Source organism: Microtus oregoni, unplaced genomic scaffold (genome assembly GCF_018167655.1).
Source record: "Microtus oregoni isolate MIOR12 unplaced genomic scaffold, Mior012 000003F_ref0000135, whole genome shotgun sequence".
NCBI classification, from domain to species: domain Eukaryota; kingdom Metazoa; phylum Chordata; class Mammalia; order Rodentia; family Cricetidae; genus Microtus; species Microtus oregoni.
Genome location: NW_024543062.1, coordinates 36,571,309 through 36,598,386, shown reverse-complemented (window position 1 = coordinate 36,598,386; position 27,078 = coordinate 36,571,309). Strand labels below are relative to the sequence as shown.

The 27,078-nt window shown below is 33.5% G+C and overlaps 1 protein-coding gene across 2 annotated transcripts in view; it reads right to left on the bottom strand.

Annotated features, from left to right (window-relative positions):
* Cdh19 (cadherin 19) overlaps positions 1–26,305 on the bottom strand; it is a 113,292-nt gene extending 86,987 nt beyond the window's left edge. For both annotated transcript variants that reach the window (XM_041648754.1, XM_041648755.1), the window contains exons 1-3: positions 26,159–26,305; positions 16,167–16,215; positions 11,562–11,784 (exon numbers count right to left, since the gene is read on the bottom strand). In XM_041648754.1, coding sequence (XP_041504688.1) covers positions 11,562–11,753 — 192 coding nt within the window. In that variant the 5' untranslated portion in view covers positions 11,754–11,784; positions 16,167–16,215; positions 26,159–26,305. The remainder of the gene's footprint in view (positions 1–11,561; positions 11,785–16,166; positions 16,216–26,158) is intronic.
* Positions 26,306–27,078: the final 773 nt, after the last annotated feature.

Sequence of the window (27,078 nt, the reverse complement as noted above, 5' to 3'; positions counted from 1 at the left end):
ACCCAATAATCCGAAAAACAACATGAAAACATCAGAACCCAATGATCTTACAACAGAAGTATTTGAACAACCTAACACAGAAGAAGTGGAAAAAATCGACTTTATGAAGATAATAGAGTCCCTTAAACAACATGTAAAAAATGCCCTTATAGAAATGGATGAGAAGTATAACAAAAAGTTTGAAGAAATGAGTAAATACGTACATGATACCCTGGGAAACCAAGAAAAAACCATCAAACAGGTAATGGAAACAGTTCAATGATTGAAAACTGAAATGAAGGCAAAGAAGAAAATACAAACTGAGGACCAGCTGGATATGGAAAATCTAGGCCAACGAGCAGAGTCTACAGAAACAAGCATAATCAATAGAATACAAGAGCTAGAAGAAAGACTCTCAGATGCTGAGGACACCATAGAGAAAATAAACGAACAGATCAAAGAAAACAGCAAAGCCAACAAATTCTCAACACAAAACATTCAGGAACTATGGGACACAATAAAAAAACCAAACCTAAGAATAATAGGAATAGAAGAAGGAGAAGAGTCACAGCTCAAAGGCCCAGAAAATATTTTCAACAAAATTATGGAAGAAAACTTTCCCAACTTAAAGAAAGATATTCATTTAAATATTCAAGAAGCATACAAAACACCAAACAGACTGGATCAAAGAAAAACATCTCCTCGCCATATAATAATCAAAACACAAAATATACAGGTTAAAGAAAGAATATTAAGAGCTGCGAAAGAAAAGGTCAAATAACTTATAAAGGTAAACCGATCAGACTTACACCTGACTTCTCGATGGAAACAATGAAAGCCAGAAGGTCCTGGATAGAGGTTCTGCAGAAGCTAAGAGACCATGGATGCAAACCCAAACTACTATACCCAGCCAAGCTATCGTTCACTATCAACGGAGAAAACAAGACATTCCAGGATAAGAACAAATTTAAACAATACGTAGCCACAAATCCAGCCCTACAGAAAGTAATAGAAGGAAAATCGCAACCCAAGGAATCCAACACTGCCAACACTGCCTAAAATAACCCAGGCATCTAATGACCCTTCACGAGCACATCTCAAAGAAAGGAGACACACAATCTCTACTACCAAAAGCAATAAGAATAACCGGAGTAAACAACCACTGGTCATTAATATCACTTAATATTAATGGGCTCAATTCACCTATAAAAAGGCACAGGCTAAAAGATTGGATACGAAAACAGGATCCAACATTCTGCTGTTTGCAAGAAACACATCTCAACCACAAAGAGAGGCACCTACTCAGAGTAAAGGGTTGGGAAAAGGTGTTTCAAGCAAATGGTCCTAAGAAAAAAGCAGGTGTGGCCATACTAATTTCTAACAAAACTGACTTCAAACTAAAATCAATCAGAAGAGACCGAGACGGTCACTTTATACTCATAACAGGAACAATTCATCAGGAGGACGTCTCAATCCTGAATATATACGCCCCCAATATAAAAGCACCTACTTATGTAAAAGAAATATTACTAGAACTCAAGGCAGACATCAAACCACACACACTAGTAGTAGGAGACTTCAACACACCTCTCTCTCCAAGGGACAGGTCAATCAGACAGAAACCTAATAGAGAATTAAGAGAATTATTGGAGGTAATGAAGCAAATGGACTTAACAGACATCTATAGAACATTCCACCCAAATAGGAAAGAATATACCTTCTTCTCTGCAGCTCATGGAACCTTCTCAAAAATTGACCACATACTCGGAAACAAAGGAAATCTCCACAGATTCAAAAAAATATCAGTGTCCACCTGTGTCTTATCAGATCATCACGGATTAAAGTTAGAAGGCAACAACCACGCTGCCCCCAAAAAACCGACAAACTCATGGAAACTGAACAGTCAACTACTGAACCACACCTGGGTCAAGGAAGAAATCAAGAAAGAAATTAAAGTCTTCCTTGAATTTAATGAAAATAAAGGGACAACATACTCAAACCTATGGGACACAATGAAAGCAGTGCTAAGAGGAAAGTTCATAGCACTAAGTGCCCACTTAAAGAAAACGGAGAATGCATACATTGGGGACTTAAAAACACACCTGAAAGCTCTAGAAAAAAAAGAAGCAGACGCGCCCAGGAGAAGTAGAAGACTGGAAATAATAAAACTGAGGGCTGAAATCAACAAAATAGAAACACAGAAAACAGTCCAAAGAATCAATGAAACAAAAAGCTGGTTCTTGGAGAAAATCAACAAGATCGACAAACCCCTATCCAAACTAATTAAACGACAGAGAGAGAACACGCAAATAAATAAGATCAGAAATGAAAAGGGGGACATAAACACAGACACAGAGGAAATTCAGAGAATCATTAGATCTTACTACAAAAGCCTGTATGCCACAAAACTGGAAAATACAAAAGAAATGGACATTTTTTTAAATAAGTATCATATACCAAAGCTAAACCAAGACCAGGTGAATGATCTAAATAGACCGGTTTCTCGCGAAGAATTAGAAATGGTTATCAAAAATCTCCCTTCGAAAAAAAGCCCAGGACCAGATGGTTTCAATGCAGAATTCTACCAGAACTTCCAAGAAGAATTAATACCTATACTCCTTAAGGTATTTCACAATATAGAATCAGAAGAGTCATTGCCAAATTCCTTTTATGAAGCTACAGTTACCCTGATACCAAAACCACAAAAAGACCCAACCAAGAAAGAGAATTACAGACCGATCTCACTCATGAACATCGACGCAAAAATCTTCAATAAAATACTGGCAAACCGAATCCAAGAACACATAAGAAAAATTATCCATTATGATCAAGTAGGCTTCATCCCAGAGATGCAGGGCTGGTTCAACATACGAAAATCTATCAATGTAATCCACCATATAAATAAACTGAAAGAAAAAAACCATATGATCATTTCACTAGATGCGGAAAAAGCATTCGACAAAATTCAACACCCCTTTATGATAAAGGTCTTGGAGAGAATAGGGATACAAGGGTCCTACCTAAATATAATAAAAGATATTTAGAGCAAGCCAACAGCTAACATTAAATTAAACGGAGAAAAACTCAAAGCCATCCCACTAAAATCAGGAACACGACAAGGATGTCCACTCTCGCCATACCTCTTCAATATAGTGCTTGAAATTCTAGCAATAGCAATAAGACAACTTAAGGAGATCAAGGGGATTCGTATTGGAAAGGAAGAAGTTAAGCTTTTGTTATTTGCAGATGATATGATAGTGTACATAAGGGACCCCAAAAATTCTACCAAAGAACTCCTACAGCTGATAAACAGCTTTAGTAACGTGGCAGGATACAAGATCAACTCCAAAAAATCAGTTGCCTTCCTATACACCAAGGATAAGGAAGCAGAGAGGAAAATCAGAGAAGCATCACCTTTCACGATAGCCACAAATAGCATAAAATACCTTGGGGTAACCCTGACCAAGGAAGTGAAAGATCTACTTGACAAGAACTATAAGTCTTTGAAGAAAGAAATTGAAGAAGACACCAGAAAATGGAAAGACCTCCCTTGCTCTTGGATTGGGAGGACCAACATAGTAAAAATGGCAATTCTACCAAAAGCAATCTATAGATTCAATGCAATCCCCATCAAAATCCCATCAAAATTCTTCACAGATCTGGAGAAGACAATAATCAACTTTATATGGAAAAACAAAAAACCCAGGATAGCCAAAACAATCTTATACAATAAAGGTTTGTCTGGAGGCATTACCATCCCTGACTTCAAACTCTATTACAGAGCTACAGTATTGAAAACAGCTTGGTATTGGCATAAAAACAGAGAAGTTGACCAATGGAATCGAATAGAAGACCCTGACATTAACCCACAAACCTATGAACACCTGATCTTCGATAAAGGAGCTAAAAGTATACAATGGAAAAAAGAGAGCATCTTCAACAAATGTTGCTGGCAAAACTGGATGTCAATCTGTAGAAGAATGAAAATAGATCCATATCTATCACCATGCACAAAACTCAAATCCAAATGGATTAAAGACCTCAATATCAGTCCGAACACACTGAACCTGATAAAAGAGAAAGTGGGAAGTACTCTACAGCACATGGGCACAGGAGACCACTTCCTATGTATAACCCCAGCAGCACAGACACTAAGGGCATCATTGAATAAATGGGACTTCCTGAGGCTGAGAAGCTTCTGTAAAGCAAAGGACACTGTCACTAAGACAAAAAGACAACCCACTGACTGGCAGAAGATCTTCACCAACCCTGCAACTGACAAAGGTTTGATCTCCAAAATATATAAAGAACTCAAGAAACTAGACCGTAAAAGGCTAATCAACCCAATTATAAAATGGGGCACTGATCTGAACAGAGAATTCTCAACAGAAGAACTTCAAATGGCCAAAAGACACTTAAGGTCATGCTCAACTTCCTTAGTGATCAGGGAAATGCAAATCAAGACAACTTTAAGATACCACCTTACACCTGTCAGAATGGCTAAAATAAAAAACACCAATGATAGCCTTTGCTGGAGAGGTGTGGAGAAAGGGGTACACTCACCCATTGCTGGTGGGAATGCAAACTTGTGCAACCACTCTGGAAAGCAGTGTTTCGGTTTCTCAGGAAATTCGGGATCAACCTACCCCTGGATCCAGCAATACCACTCTTGGGAATATACCCAAGAGAGGCCCTATCATACAACAAAAGTATATGCTCAACTATGTTCATGGCAGCATTGTTTGTAATAGCCAGAACCTGGAAACAACCTAGATGCCCTTCAACGGAAGAATGGTTGAAGAAAGTATGGAATATATACATATTAGAGTATTACTCAGCAGTAAAAAACAAGGACTTCTTGAATTTTGCATACAAATGGATGGAAATAGAAAACACTATCCTGAGTGAGGTAAGCCAGACCCAAAAAGAGGAACATGGGATGTACTCACTCATATTTGGTTTCTAGCCATAAATAAAGGACATTGAGCCTATAATTCATGTTCCTAGAGAAGCTAAATAAAGTGAATCCAAAGACAAACACATAGGCATCCTCAGGAATATTAACCTTGATCAGGCGATGAAAGGAGACAGAGACAGAGACCCACACGGGAGCACCAGACAGAAATCTCAGGGTCCAAATCAGGAGCAGAAGGAGACGGAGCACGAGCAAGGAACTCAGGACCACGAGGGGTGCACCCACACACTAAGACAATGGGGATGTTCTATTGGGATCTCACCAAGGCCAGCTGGCCTAGGTCTGAAAAAGCATGGGATAAATCCGGACTAGCTGAACATAGCGGACAATGAGGAATACTGAGAATTCAAGAACAATTGCAGTGGGTTTTTGATCGTACTGCACGTACTGGCTTTGTGGGAGCCTAGGCAGTTTGAATGCTCACCTTACGAGACCTGGATAGAGGTGGGCAGTCCTTGGGCTTCCCACAGGTCAGGGAACCCTGATTGCTCTTCGAGCAGATGAGGGGGGGGGCTTGATCGGGGGAGGGGGAGGGAAATGGGAAGCGGTTGTGGGGACGAGGCAGAAATCCTTAATAAATAAATAAATTTAAAAAAAAATAAAAAAATAAAAAGTTTGAGGAAATTATAGACTCTGTTGAACAGTAGCAAAAGGTAGAAAGGCAAATTTTAACTCAGTCAGTGAGTAAAACTCTCCAGGATAGGTTCCCCAGAGTTCTAACTGCCTTTCCACCTGAAAAGGTGACCAGCTCCAAAAACCCTAGGATCATTAAGGAACATACATGGGAGCCTGTGCGTATGAGTGATCTGAAAGAAATTAAACAAGCAATTGTGAATTACGGACTACTTTTGTCCTTTGTTAGAAAGATGCTCAAAACCTGGGCTCTCTGTAACAAGGACGCATCTCACGATTGGGCTTCATTAACCTCTGCTGTGTTAGAAAGCGGACCTTCTAACATGGAAATGTCTTTTCAAACAAGAGGCCAGATTTTTAGAAGAGCAGGAAAGAGCGAAAGGAATTGAGATTTCCCTAGATCAAATTCTAGGTGAAGCACTTTACTCTGATCCTCAGGAACAAGCTCTTTATGATGAACACATCTTATCCATATGTGCCACAGCAACCTTGAAGGCTTGGGATAGGATTCAAGACCCAGGACAGAGAGTGGAATCATACCTCAGGGTTAAACAGGGTCAGAGAGAACCCTTTAGTGACGTTTTACAAAGACTAACTAAGGCTGTAAAAATAGGGATACCTGACCCAGAAGCAAGATGTATAATAATTGACTCTTTGGTTTACGAGAATGCCAACATAGAGTGCAAAAGGATTCTGGGGCCTTTAAAGATCGGATCAACGCCCTTGGACAAATGGGTCTTGTATACAATGAATGTTGATACATTTGACCGTGGCACTGAAGCATGGGTAGAAGAAGCAATTTCCAATGGTAAAAGAAGGCATCAAGATACCAAATGTTTTAATTGTGGTAAAAATGGAATTCCTTTTCCCTCTCTATTTCCAAAGGGATGGCCTCTCATAGTTATTGATTTAAGGAATTGTTTCTTCACTATACCTTTACAAGAAAAAGATAAAAAGAAGTTTGCCCTCACATTGCCTACTTATAATAACTCTCAGCCTTCTAGGAGGTACCAGTGGACTGTCCTTCACAGGACATGTTAAACAGCTCCACTTGTGTCAATATTTTTGTAAGTCAACCATTGGAAATAATACGAAAGCAATTTCCTAAGTCTATCATTTACCATTACATGGACGATATTTTGTTGTCTGATTCAAGCATAGATACCTTAGACTGTTTGAAGAAGTGAACATAGTTTTACCTAAATGGTGATTGCAGATTGCTCCTGAAAAAATACAGAGAGGAGTTTCTGTCAATTGTCTAGGTTATAAAATAGATTTACAAAAAATTAGGACACAAAAGGCACAAATTAGGAGACTTTGGTTACAGAATCTTAATGACTTTCAAGATCGTTAGGAGACATTTCCAGCCTACGACCAGCTGTTGGGATAACACCTGATTTAATAATTCATTTAAACAAAACCTTGGATGGTGATAAAGACTTAACAGTCCCAGAGAATTAACAGCTGAAGCAGAAAAGGAACTGACAATGATTGAGGAAAAATTACAAGAGGCACATGTGGATAGGGTGAATCCAAAGCTTAGTTGTATTCTTGTCATATTGCCTTCCAGAATCTCTCCTACAGGAATCCTAATGCAGAGAGATGATATTATCTTAGGATGGATCTTTTTACCATATAAACCAAGGAAAAAGTCTCTGAATTAATTATAAAATGTAAATTGAGACTTTGTCAATTAGCAGGCATAGACCCAGCAAAAATTATAGTGCCTTTCACTACTGGTGAGATAAAAAAGTGATGGGAAGACAATCAACCATGGCAAAGAGCTTGTGCTATTTTTTAGGAGAAATTAATAACAACTATCTCAAAAGCAATAGGCTTAACTTTATGAAGAGAACTTCTTGGATTCTTCCTCGAATCATTCATGATGCTCCAATAACCATAGCCCATACATTTTATACTGATGATAATAAATCAGAGAAGGCAGGTTACAAATCAGAAGAACTGAGTAAGGTGGAACAAAGTCCCTATGATTCTGTCCAGAAGGCAGAATTATATTCCATTATTATGGTTCTAAGAGACTTTAAAGAATGTCTTAATGTAGTTACTGACTTGCAATATGCAGAAAGAGTTATCTTGCATATTGAAACTGCTGAATTTATACCAGATGATACAGAACTGACTTCATTGTTTATCCAGGTACAAGACATGATCAGGAACAGGCTTTGTCCTATGTACATAACACACATCCGATCCTGTACGGGTCTGCCAGGTCCTCTAGCACAAGGTAATGCAGACATTGATTAATTGTTGATTGATACTATGCTGCAGGCCTATGAATTTCATTAAAAAGATCACATCAATAGCAAAGGCTTGAAGAAAGAGTTTTCTATTACATGGCAACAAGCTAAAGAGATTGTAAAGAAATGCCCTACTTACTCTTTCTATAACCAAACGCCACTGCCTGCAGGGACTAATCCAAAGAGTACTCAAAGGAATGAAATCTGACATATGGATGTGTTCTACTTTGCAGAATTTGGTAAATTAAAATATGCACACCACACCATTGACACCTGTTCAGGTTTTCAATGGGCAACTGCTTTAAGCTCAGAAAATGCTGATTCAGTAATCACTCATTTATTAGAAGTTATGGCCATCATGTGCATACCTCACAAATAAAGATGGACAATGGTCCAGTTTATGTCTCTAGGAAAATGAAACTTTTTTTTTGCTTATTACAATATTAAGCATGTTACAGATATACCATACAATCCTACAGGTCAAGCAGTCATAGAAAGATCAAATCAAACTATAAAGGATATACTAAACAAACAAAAAGGGGTGGAAAATACCCACAGAAATAGGTTACATAATGCTTTATTAACCTTGAATTTTTCAACGCAAATGAGAAGGGAACAACACGTAGAGAAAGACATTGGATAATGGAAAAGTCTGCTTAATTAAATCAACCAGTTTATTTCAAGAATTTATTGACCTCACAATGGAAGCCAGGAGATGTACTGCATTGGGGAAGGGGTTTTGCTCTTGTCACCACAGGAGAGGAAAAATTCTGGATACCATCAAAATTAATAAAGGTTCGGCTTGAAGAAGAGAAGCCTCTCAAAAAAGATAAATAACAATTCATTCACAAGGATACTAATCATACCAATGGTAAGAAAAATATATAGGTTGGGGGAAGGGTTCTCTTCTTATCTCCACAGGAAAACACTCATCTTCAAAGAATTTAAGGGACCCTGGATATTTGAATACTGATGGATGGAAACTAGTTATACCCCAATATGGATCAGCAATAAAACAAAATAGGTTCAATAAGTATGAACATTTTTTAAAAAATATGTATTAATTTGCATTTATTTATAAATATATAGAGCTGGTTTTGGAGTTGAACTCTGGCTCAGTCCCTCTCCAATTCCATGCCTGTTGATAAGAGATATCTCAGAGTTTCTATCTCATGTCAGGAGCCATGATATGGGACAGAATAATAATAATAATAATAATAATAATAATAATAATAATAATAATAAACTTTCTTTGCCTCTCCTCATATCTGTTTCTGTCTTTATTACACCTTTCATTGAATATATATGTCTGTATATGTCTTTGTAGATAATGTTTAACTTTCCCGTAACAAACAATAAATTTTCCTGCAGTAATCTTTAAAGTTTCCAGGATGAAGATGGGGCCCCACAACATCAACTCCACCTGGTTACTATGATATTGATAGCGCTAATTTTAGACCTGTTTTTTGGTACCAGCTACCCAGACAGTTCCGAACGGTGCACATTTTTGGCAACACTCTGGGCGGACCTCCTCAAAACACTCAGAGACTATTTGCAATTTTACTCAAACCAAATATTAATCTGGGAATTTTACCAACATTTACTTTTACAGGACCCCCTAAGAAGAATGTCACCCCAGTGACAGCTGGAAGCAATCTTAGAGGATGACGTCCCCTCTTCCAACAGAGTTTGCCCTTAGGTTTAGGGACATCATTTAGGAGTTGGTATAGGTTTGAGGGGATGGGGGAGGTATTTTATAGGCTCAGGGGTGTTTATTAAAAAAAAAGAGGGGTATTAACTGGTTTGATGAGATAATTGGTATTTGTGAGTTATTTTTTTAATACATTATATTGGTATTGATTCTTGTATATTGATACAAAAGTGAAAGTATATTGAATATTGTATGTGAGTATGCTTCTACCTCTGTGTAAAACATTTGTTATGTATTGATATATATAGATATATAGATATATTTACCATATTGCAGAGTACATTTCTACCTTTGATATTATTTATGTAATGATATACATTGTTTACATTTGGAGGTCATTGTCCTCATTTGTTGCACAGTTGTTTATTCTCTTAGTCTTCAAGTTAGATAAGTATCGAGAATTATAAATCAATAGTCATACATTATTTATATGTTTGTCATATTTATATTTAGGCTAAGCAGGTTCTTTAGATATATAGAGATTATATTTAGTATAGATAGTATAATCTTCAAGCTCTTCGAAGAGCTGTTGAAATGGCCTTTAATCTAACCTAGAGTTCCATGCTAAGAAGACACGGTCACTCCTGGCAACACCGCTCTACTCCCGAGAGAACATTGAGCACCAAGGACACTCCACTTGGAGCTTGTCTTCTTCTTGGCATAACTGGCCTTTGGGCAATGAAAAGCCCATACCTTGACTACTGACAAAGATACAGAGTATCCGTAAATGGATAAAAACAGGATTGTCTTATCTTGCCAAGACAGGGTAGGTTAATTCTAAAGAAGTTGCTTGCCTTTGACAATGGTTTGTCAGTTATGTCAGGCCTCAGCCAACATTGGTTGCCTCAGCATTGCATACGAGACTTTGGGTGATTGCCCAAGTAGTCAGTTGTCTCTGTCATTTGTTGCACATTTTGGAAGTTTCTCGTTCGTACTTTCTGGTTGCTTAAGTAATATTACTTACCTTCTCAGATCTGTGATTTCATTTATGTGCCATACCTATATATGTGATTTGCCTGCAGACATCTTAGAAAACAAAGTGATGAAAAATTATCCTTTATGGCCATATACACAGGCACACATGGGAAGACTTTTAAAATAGATGGCTGTATATATATATATATATATATATATATATATATATATATATGTACACACACACACATATATATATATATGTCTGTGTGTGCATATGTATATATATATGTATATACATAAATGGATGGATAGATGATAGATAGGTAGATAGATTATAGATAAATTGTTTGTAGATTTGAGGACAAGGTTAGCAGTTCACTCTCCTGAATGGATTAAACAAAATAAGAGAGTAAATTCTAAGATCTTCACCCTTTGGACCTAATCAAATTTTACCGCCACCTAATTAGCCAGCAACTCGTTTCAGTACATCTATTTAGAGCAAGAGAGTTGCAAATATGGGCATTCTACTTAATTACCTTTGTTTAAAATAAATTAAATAACAAAAATCAGATTGAATAGGTTCTGTCTCATTGGGAATTTTTTTTTACATATAATTTTCTGATAAAGTGAAAATAATCATTCCATGGACATGAACTTCACTAATTACATGGCGTGTGTAGGCTCCTTAATTTTCCAAGTTTGTAAAAGGGATGGAGTTTATATGCATAGTTAAAAATAAATGAAGGTAAACCATCAGTTACTTAATATAGCAGTGTACCAAGTTGAGTACTGCTGATAAATGATAATTGACTCTGACTGCTTTGATCCATTTCTAAAATAACACCATTACATTTCTAAAGGCTAGTGAAAGACATAACAATTTCTTGAAAAGAGAGAAAGAAAAATTTAAAAACTGGAGTTACTTCTTCAAGTTTAGAGTGGTTGTTGCAAATTCAATTAATAATTATTCCTGTGTTTAATATTTTCTACTGGCTTCCTTAAACATATGAAAGTCATTAGACTTTAATACACATTCACATTACATCTTTATAAAGTCATCTACTATAATCCTTTCAGAAAAAAGTACCCTTCCAACATGTTGTCTAGTATCCATTTCCTCTGGTACAGCAAATTGGTTCCACACCCAGCCACGCTTAGCTCTCCCAGTAGATGATGCTGATCTCTGAGTCTTTCTAGCTTGGAAGTTCTCTGTAACGTTAAGGAAAGGCGAGAGGAGAAGAATGACCAATATCCAGTGTTTCAGGAAGCAGCTATTCATTTTGGTGTTTATTTGAATTCCACCTGTAATTCTAAAGAAGAATAGGAATGATGTAAACAAATTGTGCTGTTTCTCAGTACTCCTTTTCAATCGTAAGTATCATGTATATTCCTAAAACATAAAAAAAAAACAGAACAAAAACTGACATTTACAAAAAAATTTTCTCATATAATTAATAAAGACTGATTATAACATTTGCAGGTGGGAGTAAGGAAATAAAGCAGATATTTAATTTATCTTTCAATTAAATTAGTTATTTGTATTTTGTGGCTCAGCAATGATCTGATGGTAATGCTAAAGATTTTAGCTTAAGCATCATTTGTTTTAAACTGCAATCATAAATCAGTCCAAAGGTTTTAGGATTTCTTTAAGAATCTCTTTGACTGACAGCTGACATTGAAATATATCCAATTTTATTATCATTTAACTGTCTTACTTCCTTTTTTATTTCTATCTCAGGAAAACTCAAGTCAAGATATTAAAAAAAACTCCTCCTTTTGCTTGCTAGAAATAAGTTTTACCTTACAATTTCTCATTATAATAGTATGCAAAATATATGTAGTACAAATTAATTTTTACCTATAACTGAGAAACTTAATAATTAGTGAGAATAATGTTACAGATAACCTCAACTAAAAAAATTAATGAAAAATTATTTATTGTTGAAAAATTAAATAATTATAGCTTATAAAGATAGCTATGGTTCAAAATGGAATAATAAGGGAAATTTTCATTATTGTAATATTAAATAAATGATATTTTTAACAAAAATGCAAGCAGATGGAACCAGGGAAGTATATAAACTGAAAATTGGATATGAATGTTATTGCCCATTAAATAATAGAACAAACACAGGCCTACTTCCTCTATTTGGAACCTCATAGATCTTAGGCTACTCTCCTTAACTCTGAGACAACAGCCACTCTCACCTTCCCCACCTACGCACAATATCTGCACAGTACATTGAGGAATCAAAATCAGACTTAATCATTTTCTTGAAGAAAAATAGTCTAGTGAATTCTTATCAGAGTTTAACATGATAATAATGAGAAAAGTCACAGCATCTCAGGTTACAAGGTTTTTTTTAAATGATTTTCCTCTGAATACTCAAAATTTATTTTGAACCGCTTCAGAGAGACTACTTTTATTTTTGACTTTAGTTAAGAAAGGTTGTTACAAAACATTTAATTAAGAAATGAGGAATTCTGTGATTTTTATGTCTTTCTTCCAAATAGCTGTATTTTTGCTACATATTTACTTAATGAAGATAAACAAAGATATTCAGCGTGAGTAAAAATAGGATGAACTTCACCCTTAGATTGAAGTTTCAAAATCTGTGTTCCATTTTGTTAAAAATTGCATGACTATGTGTGTGTGAGTGTTTATACGTGTGTGTGTGTGTGTGTGTGTGTGTGTGTGTGTGTGTGAAAGAGTGAAAGGGAGAGAGAAAAGCAGAGAGAGAAATTCAATAAGAATTTATTTTTATTTTTTAAATTTATTTTTTATTTTTAATTTTCTAAAAAGAAAACAATCTTTTTTCATTATACATACCAATTTAACTTCCCATTCTATCCCCTCTTCTCATTCCCTCTACATACCCTCCACTCCCACCCTCATCCAATCTTCAAAGAGGGTAAGGCACATTGCTTTGGGAAAGATTCAAAGCCCTCTAATATATATATATATATATATGTATATATATATATACATATATATATATATAATATGTACATATATATATATATATATATATATATATATATATATATATATATACAGAGCAAGGTATCATTCAAAGAGACTAGGTTCCCAAAATGCACTACATGCAGTAAGGACAACTTCTGGTGTCACAACCAGTGGCCTTCAGTCTACCCAAGCTATGCAACTGTCAACCACATTCAGAGGGACTAGTTTATTCCTATGCTTGTTCTTTCCCAGTACAACTGGAGTTGGTGAGTTCCCATTAGATCAAATAAACTGTTTAAGTGGGTATACTTGGTCCCTTTGTTCATAGTCTCATTTCTCCCACTCTTCAACTGGGCTTTGGGAGCTAAGTCCAGTGCTTCGATGCAGGTCTCTGCCACTGTTTCAATCAGTTGCTGGATGAAGATTCAATGATGATACTAAGATATTCATCAGTTTGACTACAAAGCAAGTCAAGATTAGTCCCCTAATCCTCCATTGCTTATGGTCTTAGCTGAGGTCATCCTTTGGATTCCTGAGAATTTCTCTAGAGCCAGGTTTCTTGCCAACCCTACAATGACTACCTCAGTCAAGATATCTCTTTCTTTGCTCTCATCTCTGTCCTTCCTCCTTCTTGACTGCCCCATTCCCTCAAGTTCTCCTCTCAACCCTCCCCTTTTCCCCTCTTTTCCCCATTCTACCCTCCCTTCTTCCCCCACCCCCATACTCCCATTTTTTTCAGACAATCTTGTCTGTTTTCACTTTTCAGGTGAGTCGGTATATTTTTTCTTAGGTTTTACCTTATTATGTAGCTTTTCTAGGATAATGAACTATAGGCTCAATATCCTCTGGATATGGAAAATCTGGGTAAATTAACAAAAACTACAGAGACAAGTGTAAACAACAGAATACAAGAGAGAAGAAAGAATCTGAGGTGTTGAAGATACTATAGAAGAAATAGACTCATTGGTCAAAGCAAATATTAAATCCAACCAATTTCTAAAACAAAACATCCAGGAAATCTGGAACACCATGCAAAGACCAAACCTAAAATTAATAGGGGTAGAAGAAAGAGAAGAACTCCAGCTTAAAGGCACAGAAAATATATTTAACAAAATCATACAATAAAACTTTCCCAACCTAATAAAAGATATCCCTATAAAAGTACAAGAAACTTACAGAACACCAAATAGACTGGATCAAAAAAGTCCCCTAGCCATATAATAATCAAAACTCAAAACACACAGAATAAAGAAAGAATTTTAAGATCTGCAAAGGAAACAGGTCAAGTAACATATAAAGGTAGATCTATCAGAATTATACTTGAATTATTAGTGGAAACCATGAAATACAGGAGGTCCTAGGCAGATGTGCTGCAGACACTAAGAGACTACAAATGCAAGCCCAGATGACTATCCACAGCAAAGCTTTCAATTATATTGATGGAGAAAACAAGCTATTCTATGACAAAAACAGACTTAAACAATATGTATCACAAACCCAGCCCTATAGAAAGCACTAGAAGGAAAACACCAACCCAAGGAAGCTAACAGCACCCACACAAAAACAGATAACACATCACCAACAAAACCCAAAGAAAGGAAACACACAAACACTACTACCAAAAAATATCAATAAGAAGTTTTTTGCTTCATAAACAATTGAATTGCTACTACTGAGGTACAATCCAGTTCCTAGCTGAATGACCAATACATAGATAGACAGACAGATAGATAGATGCTAGATACAATAGATCTGATAGAAAGAATAGGTAAGTGGTGGCTATGATTGGAACACAAGAATTATATTTTGTTTGATTTGGAAAAGTATCCTAAGAGTTAATATGAACACTAAATTATAATATTTCGGTAATCTTTTTTCTCTTAAGTCTATAGCTTGATACATTGTGTTAATTGAATTTTTATTTTTTATTATTTATAGTATTTCATGTGGTTGTTTGTTTCTGTTGGGGGGGTTGGTGGGGGGGTTGGTGGGTGTGCATGTCACTGATTGCCTTCTGTGACTCATGTGCATCTTCAAGCCCACAGCATGGCACCATCAGAACTCATTAGAACTCTCTTTGATCTATCGGGACATTGCCTTCTCACATTATGTGAATTTTTTTCTGCCTTTATCTTTCAGTGAAATATTGCATTTAAATCCCGATGGAAGCATTCTGAGCAAAGTCTTTTCTTGTACCATAATGCAATATTCATAGGATTCAAGAATTTTGATCACCATTATAGAGCCTATAAGAAACTAATAAGTAAACAAGAAGACAAGACACAGACTTAGAGCAAATGATTGTCAATTATATTTATTAAAAGGACCGTAAGGAGATATTAGAGAATGTTGAAAATGCAATAATAATTGTCATTATAAAATGCAGTATGGCTGAGCATTGGAATGAATTTTCATGAAAATACCGAAGAGCAATATGTTCTACAATAGTAAGTATTTTGTCTTGCAATAGTATTGCAAATTTAGTTGCATTTCATACTATTGAAGTTAGAATAGTAACAATTAAAAAAGTAACTCTTCTGAGGTTAATAGCATATAATGAGCATTACAGTGTTTTTTGATCTTTTAATAAAATTCAGTATTATAGGAGGAATGATTTTTTAACTGAAATCTCTTCTTTTCTCACACATTATATTCCAACCATATTTTTCACCCTCCAGTCCTCCTAACTTTCCCTACATACCTCACCTCTCCCAAAAATCCACTCACCTGCTTCCTCTTCAGAAAGGAGCAGGCCTTAAAGAGACTATCACCAAAACTGCAAAAGAAAATGGAGATAAAATAAGACAAGGCAAAAGCCCTCATATAAGGTTGAACAGCATATATAAATACGATAAAAAGAGTTTCAAAAACATGCAAAAGATTCAAAGACACACTCACTCCTACTGTTAGGAGTCCCATTAAAAAAACAAGCTAGACAACCACAATATATTTACAAAGGTGCAGGGACAGACTCATGCCAGCCCCATGATTGCCTCTGCCGTGACGTTGAGTACATATAAGTCTGTTTAACCTCCATTTCCTCTGACTCCTGTAGTCTTTCCTTGCCCTCTTTCTAGGTGTTCCTATATGGACAAGTGGAAGGACTCAGTGCATACTACCACTTTAGACTCTGCTTCATAAGGTCTGGATATTGGACTCCGTACCTGCTCCCCCATGTTTCAGGAAGAAATACCTCTAATTGTTATTGGACCAGCGGACAAGACATCGATTTACGAACATAGCAGGATATAATTTCTTTTTTTCTCCTTTTGCCAGTAATGTTGTGTTTTTTTTCAGGCTATTCAAGGCTCTAGTTCCTTGAATTCCAGAGTATATGTGGTGTGGGGTTCGCTACTAGCAGAATAATTCTCTACTTAGTTCCTTAAGTTGAACCAACCTTTGTTTGGTCATTAATTCCCACAAGGTCTGTATCATCGTTGTCATCACTGCACACAGAGCACCTTGAGCCAGGTCAGATTGTAAATCTATAGTTTCATAACGAGGTTGGAGTACTAGTATGTCTTTAAAAATATTTTGTGTGTGTGAGAGAGAATGTGTGGTTCATGTGTGTAGTGTGTATGTACACTTTGTATGCTAGAACAGAAGTTAGAATATGACTATTAGTGGCCTGCTTTTTCACTCTCCATGTATTCTCTTTAGATAGATATCTCAATGAACCTGAGCCAAGTCTGGTGGACAGAAATCCTTAGGATTCTTCTTGTCTCTACCACCTATTATACCCCAATGTTTTTCACAGGTGGTTGGAATGTAAAATCAAGTACTTATGATTTGATAGCAAAAATTTGATCTACTGTGCTGTCACTTCATTCTTAAATAAATTAATTTATGATGCAAATAGTATTTCAAAAATTTTATACTGAGCATATAAAACTTGATGAAAGTAATGTAGATTGTATATGTACATTTACATGTAAATTTTGAATGTTTAAAAAGAAAAATATATAATACCAGATATTGTCAATTTTATAGTAACAGATACTTAAAATATTACCACTTTAGAATTCAAAATATAGCAATGCAGATCTGAACAAATTGTTTATTATTAGTATGTGGTGTTGAAAGTTTATGATAGTTGTATCTGAATTGTGAAATGTTTCTTTGTACACTCTCTGCTATATTTAAAGTTTTCTAAAGTTTCCATGTTTTTCAGGAGAATGGTAAAAACTTTTCAAATAATTGTCCACTTGTGACTGAAGATGACGGCATCTGTCATTAGTGCTGGACTGAAAAGCACTCCAGGCAGAAAATGAAAACTTATAACAATTAGTTACATCAATAAAATACCTGCTAAGAGGAACATCTCTGCTCTGCATTTGCAATCCTGCTTATATTTTACATTCCTGTGAATATTTTAGAATAAACTTCAGAATATGTTATGTGAGGAAAACATGAGAATCTGGTATTTCAATGTGTTTAAGTTTATCCCCAAATGTATATAGGCCTATTTGTATTTATTAATTAGGTTCCAGAATATAATATACATTTCATGATATTTATGCTTGTAAGTGAGATGGAATTTAGATTTTTAAAATATTATGCAGAATATTAAATAATATTAAAACACCATAAATGTTAAATATTAAAAAATATAAAAGCATCATAAATACATTATATAAAAACCACATTTTATCCAACATTATACCATGCAGGAAAAAAAAACTATGTCCAGAACTTTTGAATGTCTGATCAACTATTAAGTATTTATTTGTAAATATGTAGAAGCCATTCTTGTGTTTTCCTGGATGGAAAAATGAAAAAGACAGTATTTAATAATGTGACACTTCCAGCTAATGTTTTGTGTTTTTTACACTGAATAAAATTCTATAAGTTTTATTTTATCCTCTAGACCATTCTTAAAGAAGACATGGAAAAGTATTTCCTGTTACCTCACATAGGACAGTTTTTAAATACTGAGAATGTAGTCTTGAAAGAAAAGAAAAGTCAGAATGATGGATGTGGTGGGGATATGACAAAAAAGCTGAAACTGGTGAAAGTAGGAGGGATTAAATATAGAAACTCAATCCTACTTGTGATCTCTTAAAAATCAAGAGAAACTTGGCAGTATCACAGAATGGCACTGTAATACAGCCCTTAAATGACCATAATAGAAATTGGGGAAACTGTGTTGGAATGAGCTCTTGTTTATAAGAGGGAAACAGTGTCTCTGGACTCTGAATTGTCATTGCTCACACATCATCTTCAGATCCTAAAATACCCATTAAACAGAACAAGAGGGTGGATGAGCTATCTATGTCTTATTTTAACTACTTATGTGTATAATAAGCCATGCAGGGTCATAATTGCTTCATTAGGGTTGTGATGCCTTTTTTGACATTGCATCCCATCCATTAACTGTATGTGTGATGTCATAGGACATAATGGGACTCATAGTGCCATCCATTCTTAGTGTATAATTTACTCCCTCAATGCTTGTTCAGTGAGGATGAACACTGGAAGAATGAGCAGTGAATTTGAATCACTACACATGGTCGATTTTGACGGTGAAAAGTATGTCTAAAATTGGAACACAGAATCCAGTGGATATAACATACAATAAAACAGTCTATTTTTCTTAAATCTTTCTCATTTTTCTTGCCTTCTACAAGCTCTCACAACACATATCTCCCTTAATATATCACATTTACACATCTGTAAGGATAAATATGATTGGCATAACAATTGAGCAGAAAGCCAGCACATAAAACATTTAAAGATAAAATTAATATCATCCATCCATTAAGTCTGGTCCATGGAAATACTTTGTAAGATGAATGAAAGAGAAAATAAGAACAAATAATATATTTATTTTAAAGGGGAAATTTTATTTACCTTCTGAAAGGAATTGATGAAATACTATGACTTTTTATGATATAGGGAATTATGTCTGAATTAGGAAAATGACTTTAATCAGGAACATATAAAATTTACAGCTGCATCTATGAGGCATGAACATACAAAACCACACACAGAGACACACAGACACATACACACTAATGAGGAGGACACTATCTTGCTAGTTGTGAATAGAATAAGATAGGGTAACTGAGGTGAATATGATCAAAACACACACACACACACACACACACACATATATATTCAGAAATTTTAAAATGAAAGAATGTTTACCCATGGTATTTTTATATTATAATATCTATTTCCATAATACATATATGCAAAACTTGAAACAAGAAATATCAAATGACTTTACATAACTTCTATTGATGATAGGATTGTTATTCAACCTCATCAAAGTAAAACTGTTCTCTCAAATGCAGATCTGGAAAGGTTCAAGTGTCACAAACTGCTTTCTGGGGAGCAAAGACAGGCAATGGGTTCATTATGTGAGCTGTTATACTCAGAATTTTAACTGGCCTATTTTACATTTTATAAGTGTGGGTAGGTATTGATTTGTACATTTGTATATTTAAACAAATACTTAAATACAGCAAATCACATATAAACAGTAAATTTCTAGCAATTTTCATTTTCTCAATTTTGAATTAGCAACCATTATTTTCTGCAACACACGCACCCCTTTATAAATGCCGGCAGCAAATATAGCTTATGATAGTTGAATGTCATTCTTTTGTGCTAAGCATGTTTAGGTGACTATGACAAATGATGTAATCATGCTTGAAGCAATACATGATATTGCATGGACATATATAAGTAGAAAATGATTGCAATGTGACTCTGAAAAGTAAAAAAATGTTTTCAAAAAATATTAATCATGAATTTAGAAATGAAAAAATATTTTTATCTATTCACTTATACAGTTTCAAACTGAATTTTATTAGTAATTGTAATTTCTTTGACCCATTTTTGAGTACCTAAATATTTATTGCATCTGTGACATATAAAATTATGACATTCTGAAAGGCTTGTGAAACATGAAATTCTAAGTCCACTAAACCCAGTTTCTGGTGAATAAAATCAGATCGTGTTTAAAGCAAAGGGTCTATTCCTGGAAAACTATTGAGAAGACTTGACAAAAATGATCTGTTAAAAGACTTATAATATGACATGACCCAGGAATTTCTAAAGCTTAAAATATTAAGAGTACTCTTCAAAATATGTTCAGAAAGGATCATGAAAAGTTTCTCTAAAATTTAAAGGTGTTATATTAAAATCTAAGTGTTTAGAGTAAAAATATTGCAATGTTTTGCAGGATTCTCTCTCTCTCTCTCTCACACACACACACACACACACACACACACACACACACACACACACCGAGAGAGAGAGAGAGAGAGAGAGAGAGAGAGAGAGAGAGAGAGAGATCTTAATATAAAATGCTCAGAGTGTATAATGTTACTTGTATGTGTGCATTCAAGGCTGACCATTTGGCCCTGGATTGCCAATTGATGTGCTCTTTCCTAGGGAAGGCAAATTCTCCAGCTCCCTGCTGTCTTCAGTTGCCAATAGCTCTTTGGGTAGTGTTGTAGCCTCATGTGCTTTCCCCCATACATTTTGCATGTGAGCTTTCTTTTTTATTGTATTTAAGGCTGACTTCATGAGATGGATCCCATAATTAACATCAATCAAGTGGTCAACCACCTTAAGCTAGATATGTCCTGGACCTAAAGGAAAACTTAGTATCTGTCAAACAAAAAAAAAAACTTAATCTGTCAAAGGAATATACAGGAAATAATGGATGACATGACCTCACAGAAACTATGGCAGCATACAGTAACAACATAGGTACATACGAGGAGTACATACCATTACCAAAAAATCTCAACTATAACCAAGAAGCTATTCATAATTGATAGCTAATGGATAAGTGAAAACCAATTATCTCAAATAAGATTTTGCTGGGTATTAATCAACTACAGTTCAAGATTGGTTGTCCAATGCAATATTAATTCCATAATTTTTTGTACTTTTAAATTATTTTATCTTCTTTATATTTTGCTTTTTTATTTTTATTTTATAATATTTTGTTTTGGGGCATTTATTTTGTTGAATCAACATTTCTCTGTAGCTTTGGGGAAATAGCTTTTGTAACCTAGGCTGGCCCCAAACTCCCAGAGATACACCTGCCTCTGCTTCCTGAATGCTAGGAATAAAGTCATGCATCAGCACCATCAGACATAGTGTATTTTTTAAGAATTGAAGAATATATAGTTGGGGTTGTTGGAAAATGAGGTCAATTAAGACTATAGTTTAAATTTAAAAAATTAATAAAAGCAGTCCATTCATCACTGATACCATGACATAGGTTACCATTGTTGTTATTCTGTAAGTGTGCAAAAGTGGCATGCTGAATTCAGACCATTTGAATTAGTCATTAACTAGTGATTGGCATTTAAGTCAAGTAAAATGGTCATCTCAAATAAGAGGAGGTAACTAAACAATAATGAACTATTTATAATGATTTTTATTTTCATCATGCCTTTTGGTCCATTGTTTGCTAGTATGTTACTATCATACTATAATTTGATTTCAGGAAATATGATATCTTAAGTAAGTCTTATTTTGCTTATGAGTACGTTGACTACATTATGCTTTTTCCTACTCTATGTTCATTTCCAAACCCCATAAGCAACAGAAAAGACTTAAGGAAAACTATGAGATATTTCCAATTCTTTATGCTTTTTATCATTCTTTTCTATTCATATTTTGAGTACAATACATTAACAATATTTTATAAAAGTTTAAACTTTTAGATAACTATTACTGGTTTGCTAAGATTTGTATATCCATGCAAACATTAGCATTAGAATATAACTTCAGGTTTGTATTCAATATTCAATGACATAAATTGTACATTTCATCATTTATTTTTATCTTATATCCTCTTACTTTTGAATCAATGACTATAATAATGTCATTCTCAGAAAAGTGGGTGAAAATGGAGGTCATCATATAAAGTGAAATAAACCCAAGACAAAAGAATGGTTGGGAGATATTTTCTCTCATATGAGAAGTTCAGAAAAAGAGAATATATGGATGTAAGAGCAGCATTAAACATTTATGGAAAAAAGTTAGAAATAAAAGAATAAGAGTGTGATTAGACAGGTGTGTATTATCATTTTCTATTAGAAGTATATGTAAAAAATATAACAATGATACAGACTACTTTTGCAACCAATAAATGGACAATAGTGTCATGACATCTCACGAACTGTATAATAAAAGGATAAATATTATTTGTATTTGAGTCTAACTTGAAAAAGTGTCCTAGACAGATACATAAACAGGCACACTCATGTTCTTAGTAATAATAACAACCTTGGTTAATATTTATTCATATAACTTAAGCAGTATTTACTATAATTAATGCTAAAGTATGCATTCTGTGAAATAGTATTTCAGTAATAACAATAACCATAAAATTGAACTTATAAAAGTATTATGAATACAACTTACAATAATCATTCTTAGACATATATTTAGACAAACGTTTTTGTATTTATGAATGTTTCTTTATTATTAGCTAATAACCTGATATGCCTCTATAGTTGATGTAATCTATAAGCACTTAAGAGTGAAAATATAAGTAATAAGAGTAATGCTCATGTCTAACATTTTCCATGGGGAGCGTTATTTAGAAAGGATTATTTGTATGGAACTAGAGGATTATTGTAGCCTGGCTACATTTTTTTCAAACACTGTGCAAAAAGGGCAGCATTATCTTCATCAGTTAAAAAAGTATTTCAGTACTGTCAGTGAGTGTTTTCTTAGGGATAATCAACAATGCTCTACTTCAGTTTTACAGAGCAAAGACTGTATCGTTTCCCTGTTAATGTTTGAATGGTTTAGTAACATCTCATTATTTATTTGTATATTTTGAGAGTGCTAACATTTTATTAAGGGAGTTTACATACATTATTTTTAATAATAAAATAGATAATAGAATTATGTTGAGACTGTTTAACTACAATATGACAACAGCAGAAATATTTATATTCCTGTAACTTATGTATAGTTTGTTCATTCCCAAAGAACTATAATTTTTATTTAATTTATAGAAAAATTTAACTTTCTCATTTTAAGGCATAATAATGAGTTAAAAGTATTCTCAGTTTAATATACCATATTGTAAAGCACACAACTCATTCATAATATAAGGTGCAATTAAAGCACAGATCAAATATTGATCTTTCATCAATAATTTACTGTACTCAATAACACTTTAAATTTCATTTTCCATATCAAAGTAGAGCATTTGAACATCAGCATCATATGTTTTCTTCACTATTAAGTCATTTATCACTGCTTTTATATTTACCTCAATAATTAGTTTGGAAAGTTCAGTAAAAATTTGAGTGCTTTACAATTGTAAACACTGTCTAAGATGAGACAAACACCTTTTTTAAGGACCATGCCAACATATTCAACAGAATATGTGTATTTGAAAAAAAAGAATTAATTGGTAAATGATTTTTAAATTTATTATTATTGATCCACATTTGTTCTCTTGAGTGTTTACTACAGTTAATAAATCTCCTTTTGTGTCTGGTTTTGTTTTGATTTCCTAGGTCAAACATCTTCTCAGCCAGTTTGGAAATATCATCTCTCATTTCTGTGAGCTGTTGTTGGAGTCATAAAATGATTCCTTTAAAGATATTAGGAGGCTCCTTGCAGCTTTATTCCAGCCTTAATCTGTTATACAAAAGTGAGTAAACAAGCTGGAAGATCATAATCTTAAAAGAATATCCTCAGAACATTTAAAAGTTGTATTTTCTTTCTTGTATTTATTTGCATGTTTGCTTCTCAATATTAACAGGCTGGCAGCAATAAATTCAAAGGAAGGTGGATGAAAAGACAACAAACATACTCTTTTTAGGCATTAAACAAACTGTTATTAGTTTCTTCAGACTCAGTGAAGTGTTCATTACTAACCATAACTTGCAATGTGTAAGATCTTTAATAGATGCTTTCTAAAATGATAAAAGGCAAAACTAGTTTCAGTTAATATTTATTTATAGAATATAATAAAAAATAATTTCTGAAAAATACAAGGAGACTTTTATGCATGCTTTACATTTTATGTAAGTTAAATTTATTTTCTCTTATGTGAAACATAAAATTGTACATATAAACAAGGTAATATACACACAATGTAATATTTAAATCAAGTTACAATTATATATTGACTTCAAATGTCTTCTGATATTGGAAATCTTAAAAAGACACATCATCTTAAGTCATTGTCAAATCAATTTGTAAACTTTCTTTGGATAACCATTCTAAAGATTCCAACATGGGAAAAAGACAAACTAACAGCACCAACACTGTAAATAGGACTACTTTAATGGTTGTAGAAATTGAAAAAAAAAAAAAGGAGGGTGTATGTGTGTATGTGTGTGCATGAGAGTTTGTGCTTGTAGGTAGAAAAATATACGGAGGTAATAAAGAACAAAGCTTACCCAAATATTAAGCTAAAAATGTAGATCTTATTCATACAATGAAAGATATACTACATTAAGTGTTAAAGAAGTCTTGATAAAGAAGCAAATGGATTTAAAGAACAAGTAATTGTATAATTATTGAAATACAAATAAAATACTTAATTTTAAATGATCCTACATATGTAATTTAGAATTATTTTTCTATTTAAAAACTTATTTCACTCGTTATTAAATTCAAGCTTTATATATACTCATATTGTGTGTCAAATTTCAAAATGAAACACAATATTTTTCTTCAAAGTTGAATCTCATAATGAAGCTTATATTAATAATAATACATCTATTATATAAGTTACATAAGCTTTTATTAATTATAAATACATTCAAATAAAATATGTTATGAAACTTACATCAATGTTTCTTATCTTAACTATAATTTGTTTATAAAGTTAACATGTAAATTTATATACAGAAAATGTTTTTGTTACCAAGCATTTCATTTACATGTAATATTCTAGATTTTATAACTTTTGAAATTTATTTTAGGATTTTTTTAAAATAATAATTCAATCATAATTAAAATTGATGAACTAAAATTTATTCAGAAGATGTTGAATAACCTTCACTATTAATTTTGACTTTTTAATTTTCCACTTGATTCATTATCTTTTGTCTAACATTTAATTTGAGATATATAAATGCCTTTGAAAATATGTGAATTCAAAAATGTTTCTTCTTGCTTTACTCAATATCTTTATTTTAATATAAACATAATAATATTTACTGCTTAATTTCTTTTGATAATTTTTTTAAAAAAAATGAAAAATATAGAATAACAAATTATATAATTAGTCCTTGATTTTGATAATTCTTAATCTTCTAATAAACAATGCTATAGAAATATGTGAAAATTTAATCTGAAAGTATTAAACAAGAATAAATTGTTATATTAAATATTTATTTTGAAATGAAGTTTATTTTTCATGACTTATAGGAACACAACTTCATTATCCATATTTCATAATGTTAAAATGCAGATGCATGACAATTTAAAATAAAGTCCAGACTTACCTATTTATAGAAGAAACCTAGCTTTCTAATTTTTTAATATTTAAGAATTTTTTTCTGAATTTGTATTAAGATAATAGAAGTTTGATTATGTGGAATAGTTTTAGGAAATATCCAAAAATTTATTCACTTCAATTATTTCTATATTGAATTTCCTTAGCAAATGCCGACTAGCCATCATTTTTCAACTACTTCCTGAATTGGTTTATTGAATATATATATAATATGTATATCTTATACATTTCATTCTATAACAGATGTTCAGAGTCTCACCTGCTCAGATGCAAACGCCATAGCACCTGAAGAAGTGGGTATTACAACTTGGTAGCAGTTACAGAAGAAAGAACGGAAAGATCTTCTAGCTTAGATTTTCAGGCTTCACAGAAAAATCTTCATTGTTCAATGTGCTCTGAGTTAGGGTTGCTGCTCTTTTAGTAGCACAAAACTCTCAGTATGTTACTGCAAATTCAATGCTATTTCTGCTTGTCCAAGTAGAGGAATGAACACTGAGTCTTTTGTGCAAAATGCCATAAGGGCATTCTGATGTCATTTCTTAGTCTGAGGCTAAAATGGAGACAACAAAACAAGTAGTCTGAGGCAGCATTTTCCCCCTGCCCCGATCTCTTTATATCTTTCCTGTTTTGAATCTTTGCAAAAAACAAGCAAAAGAAAACTTGCTTAAGATGACGAGGGAACTTATGTAACAGATTTCTACAAATGAAGAAGACATGCCCTTTGCTTGAAGATCACCCCAGCAAACAAATAATCATTTTAATGCTGTGAAAATAATTGCTAAAAGAAGAAGAGTCCTGAACTCTATGTCTAGGCTTCTAGATTCTTTTTAATTAAATAATTTTTACTTAAGAATCATATATATTGCATAAGGAGAAGACATCCTTTAAATTTTAATAATTTTATTTCGCTTGGCTTATTTATTAATCAACCTTCAATTTCAGGACCAACATTTAAGACATGAAAATTTGTCTTGCACGCAGGTTCATTTTTATCATAACCATGAAAATACAGCAGCAAATACAGTAGAAGATAACTAGTAGTTTATTAATGAAAGAAAGTATATGCTTATCAATTTATACTTTCATATTGTAAATGTGAAAAACAAAGTTCATTAGTTTTGATTAGACAAAAATGTTATGTGCCTTATTAACGTTAAGCAAAACTAAGTTCTGCACATT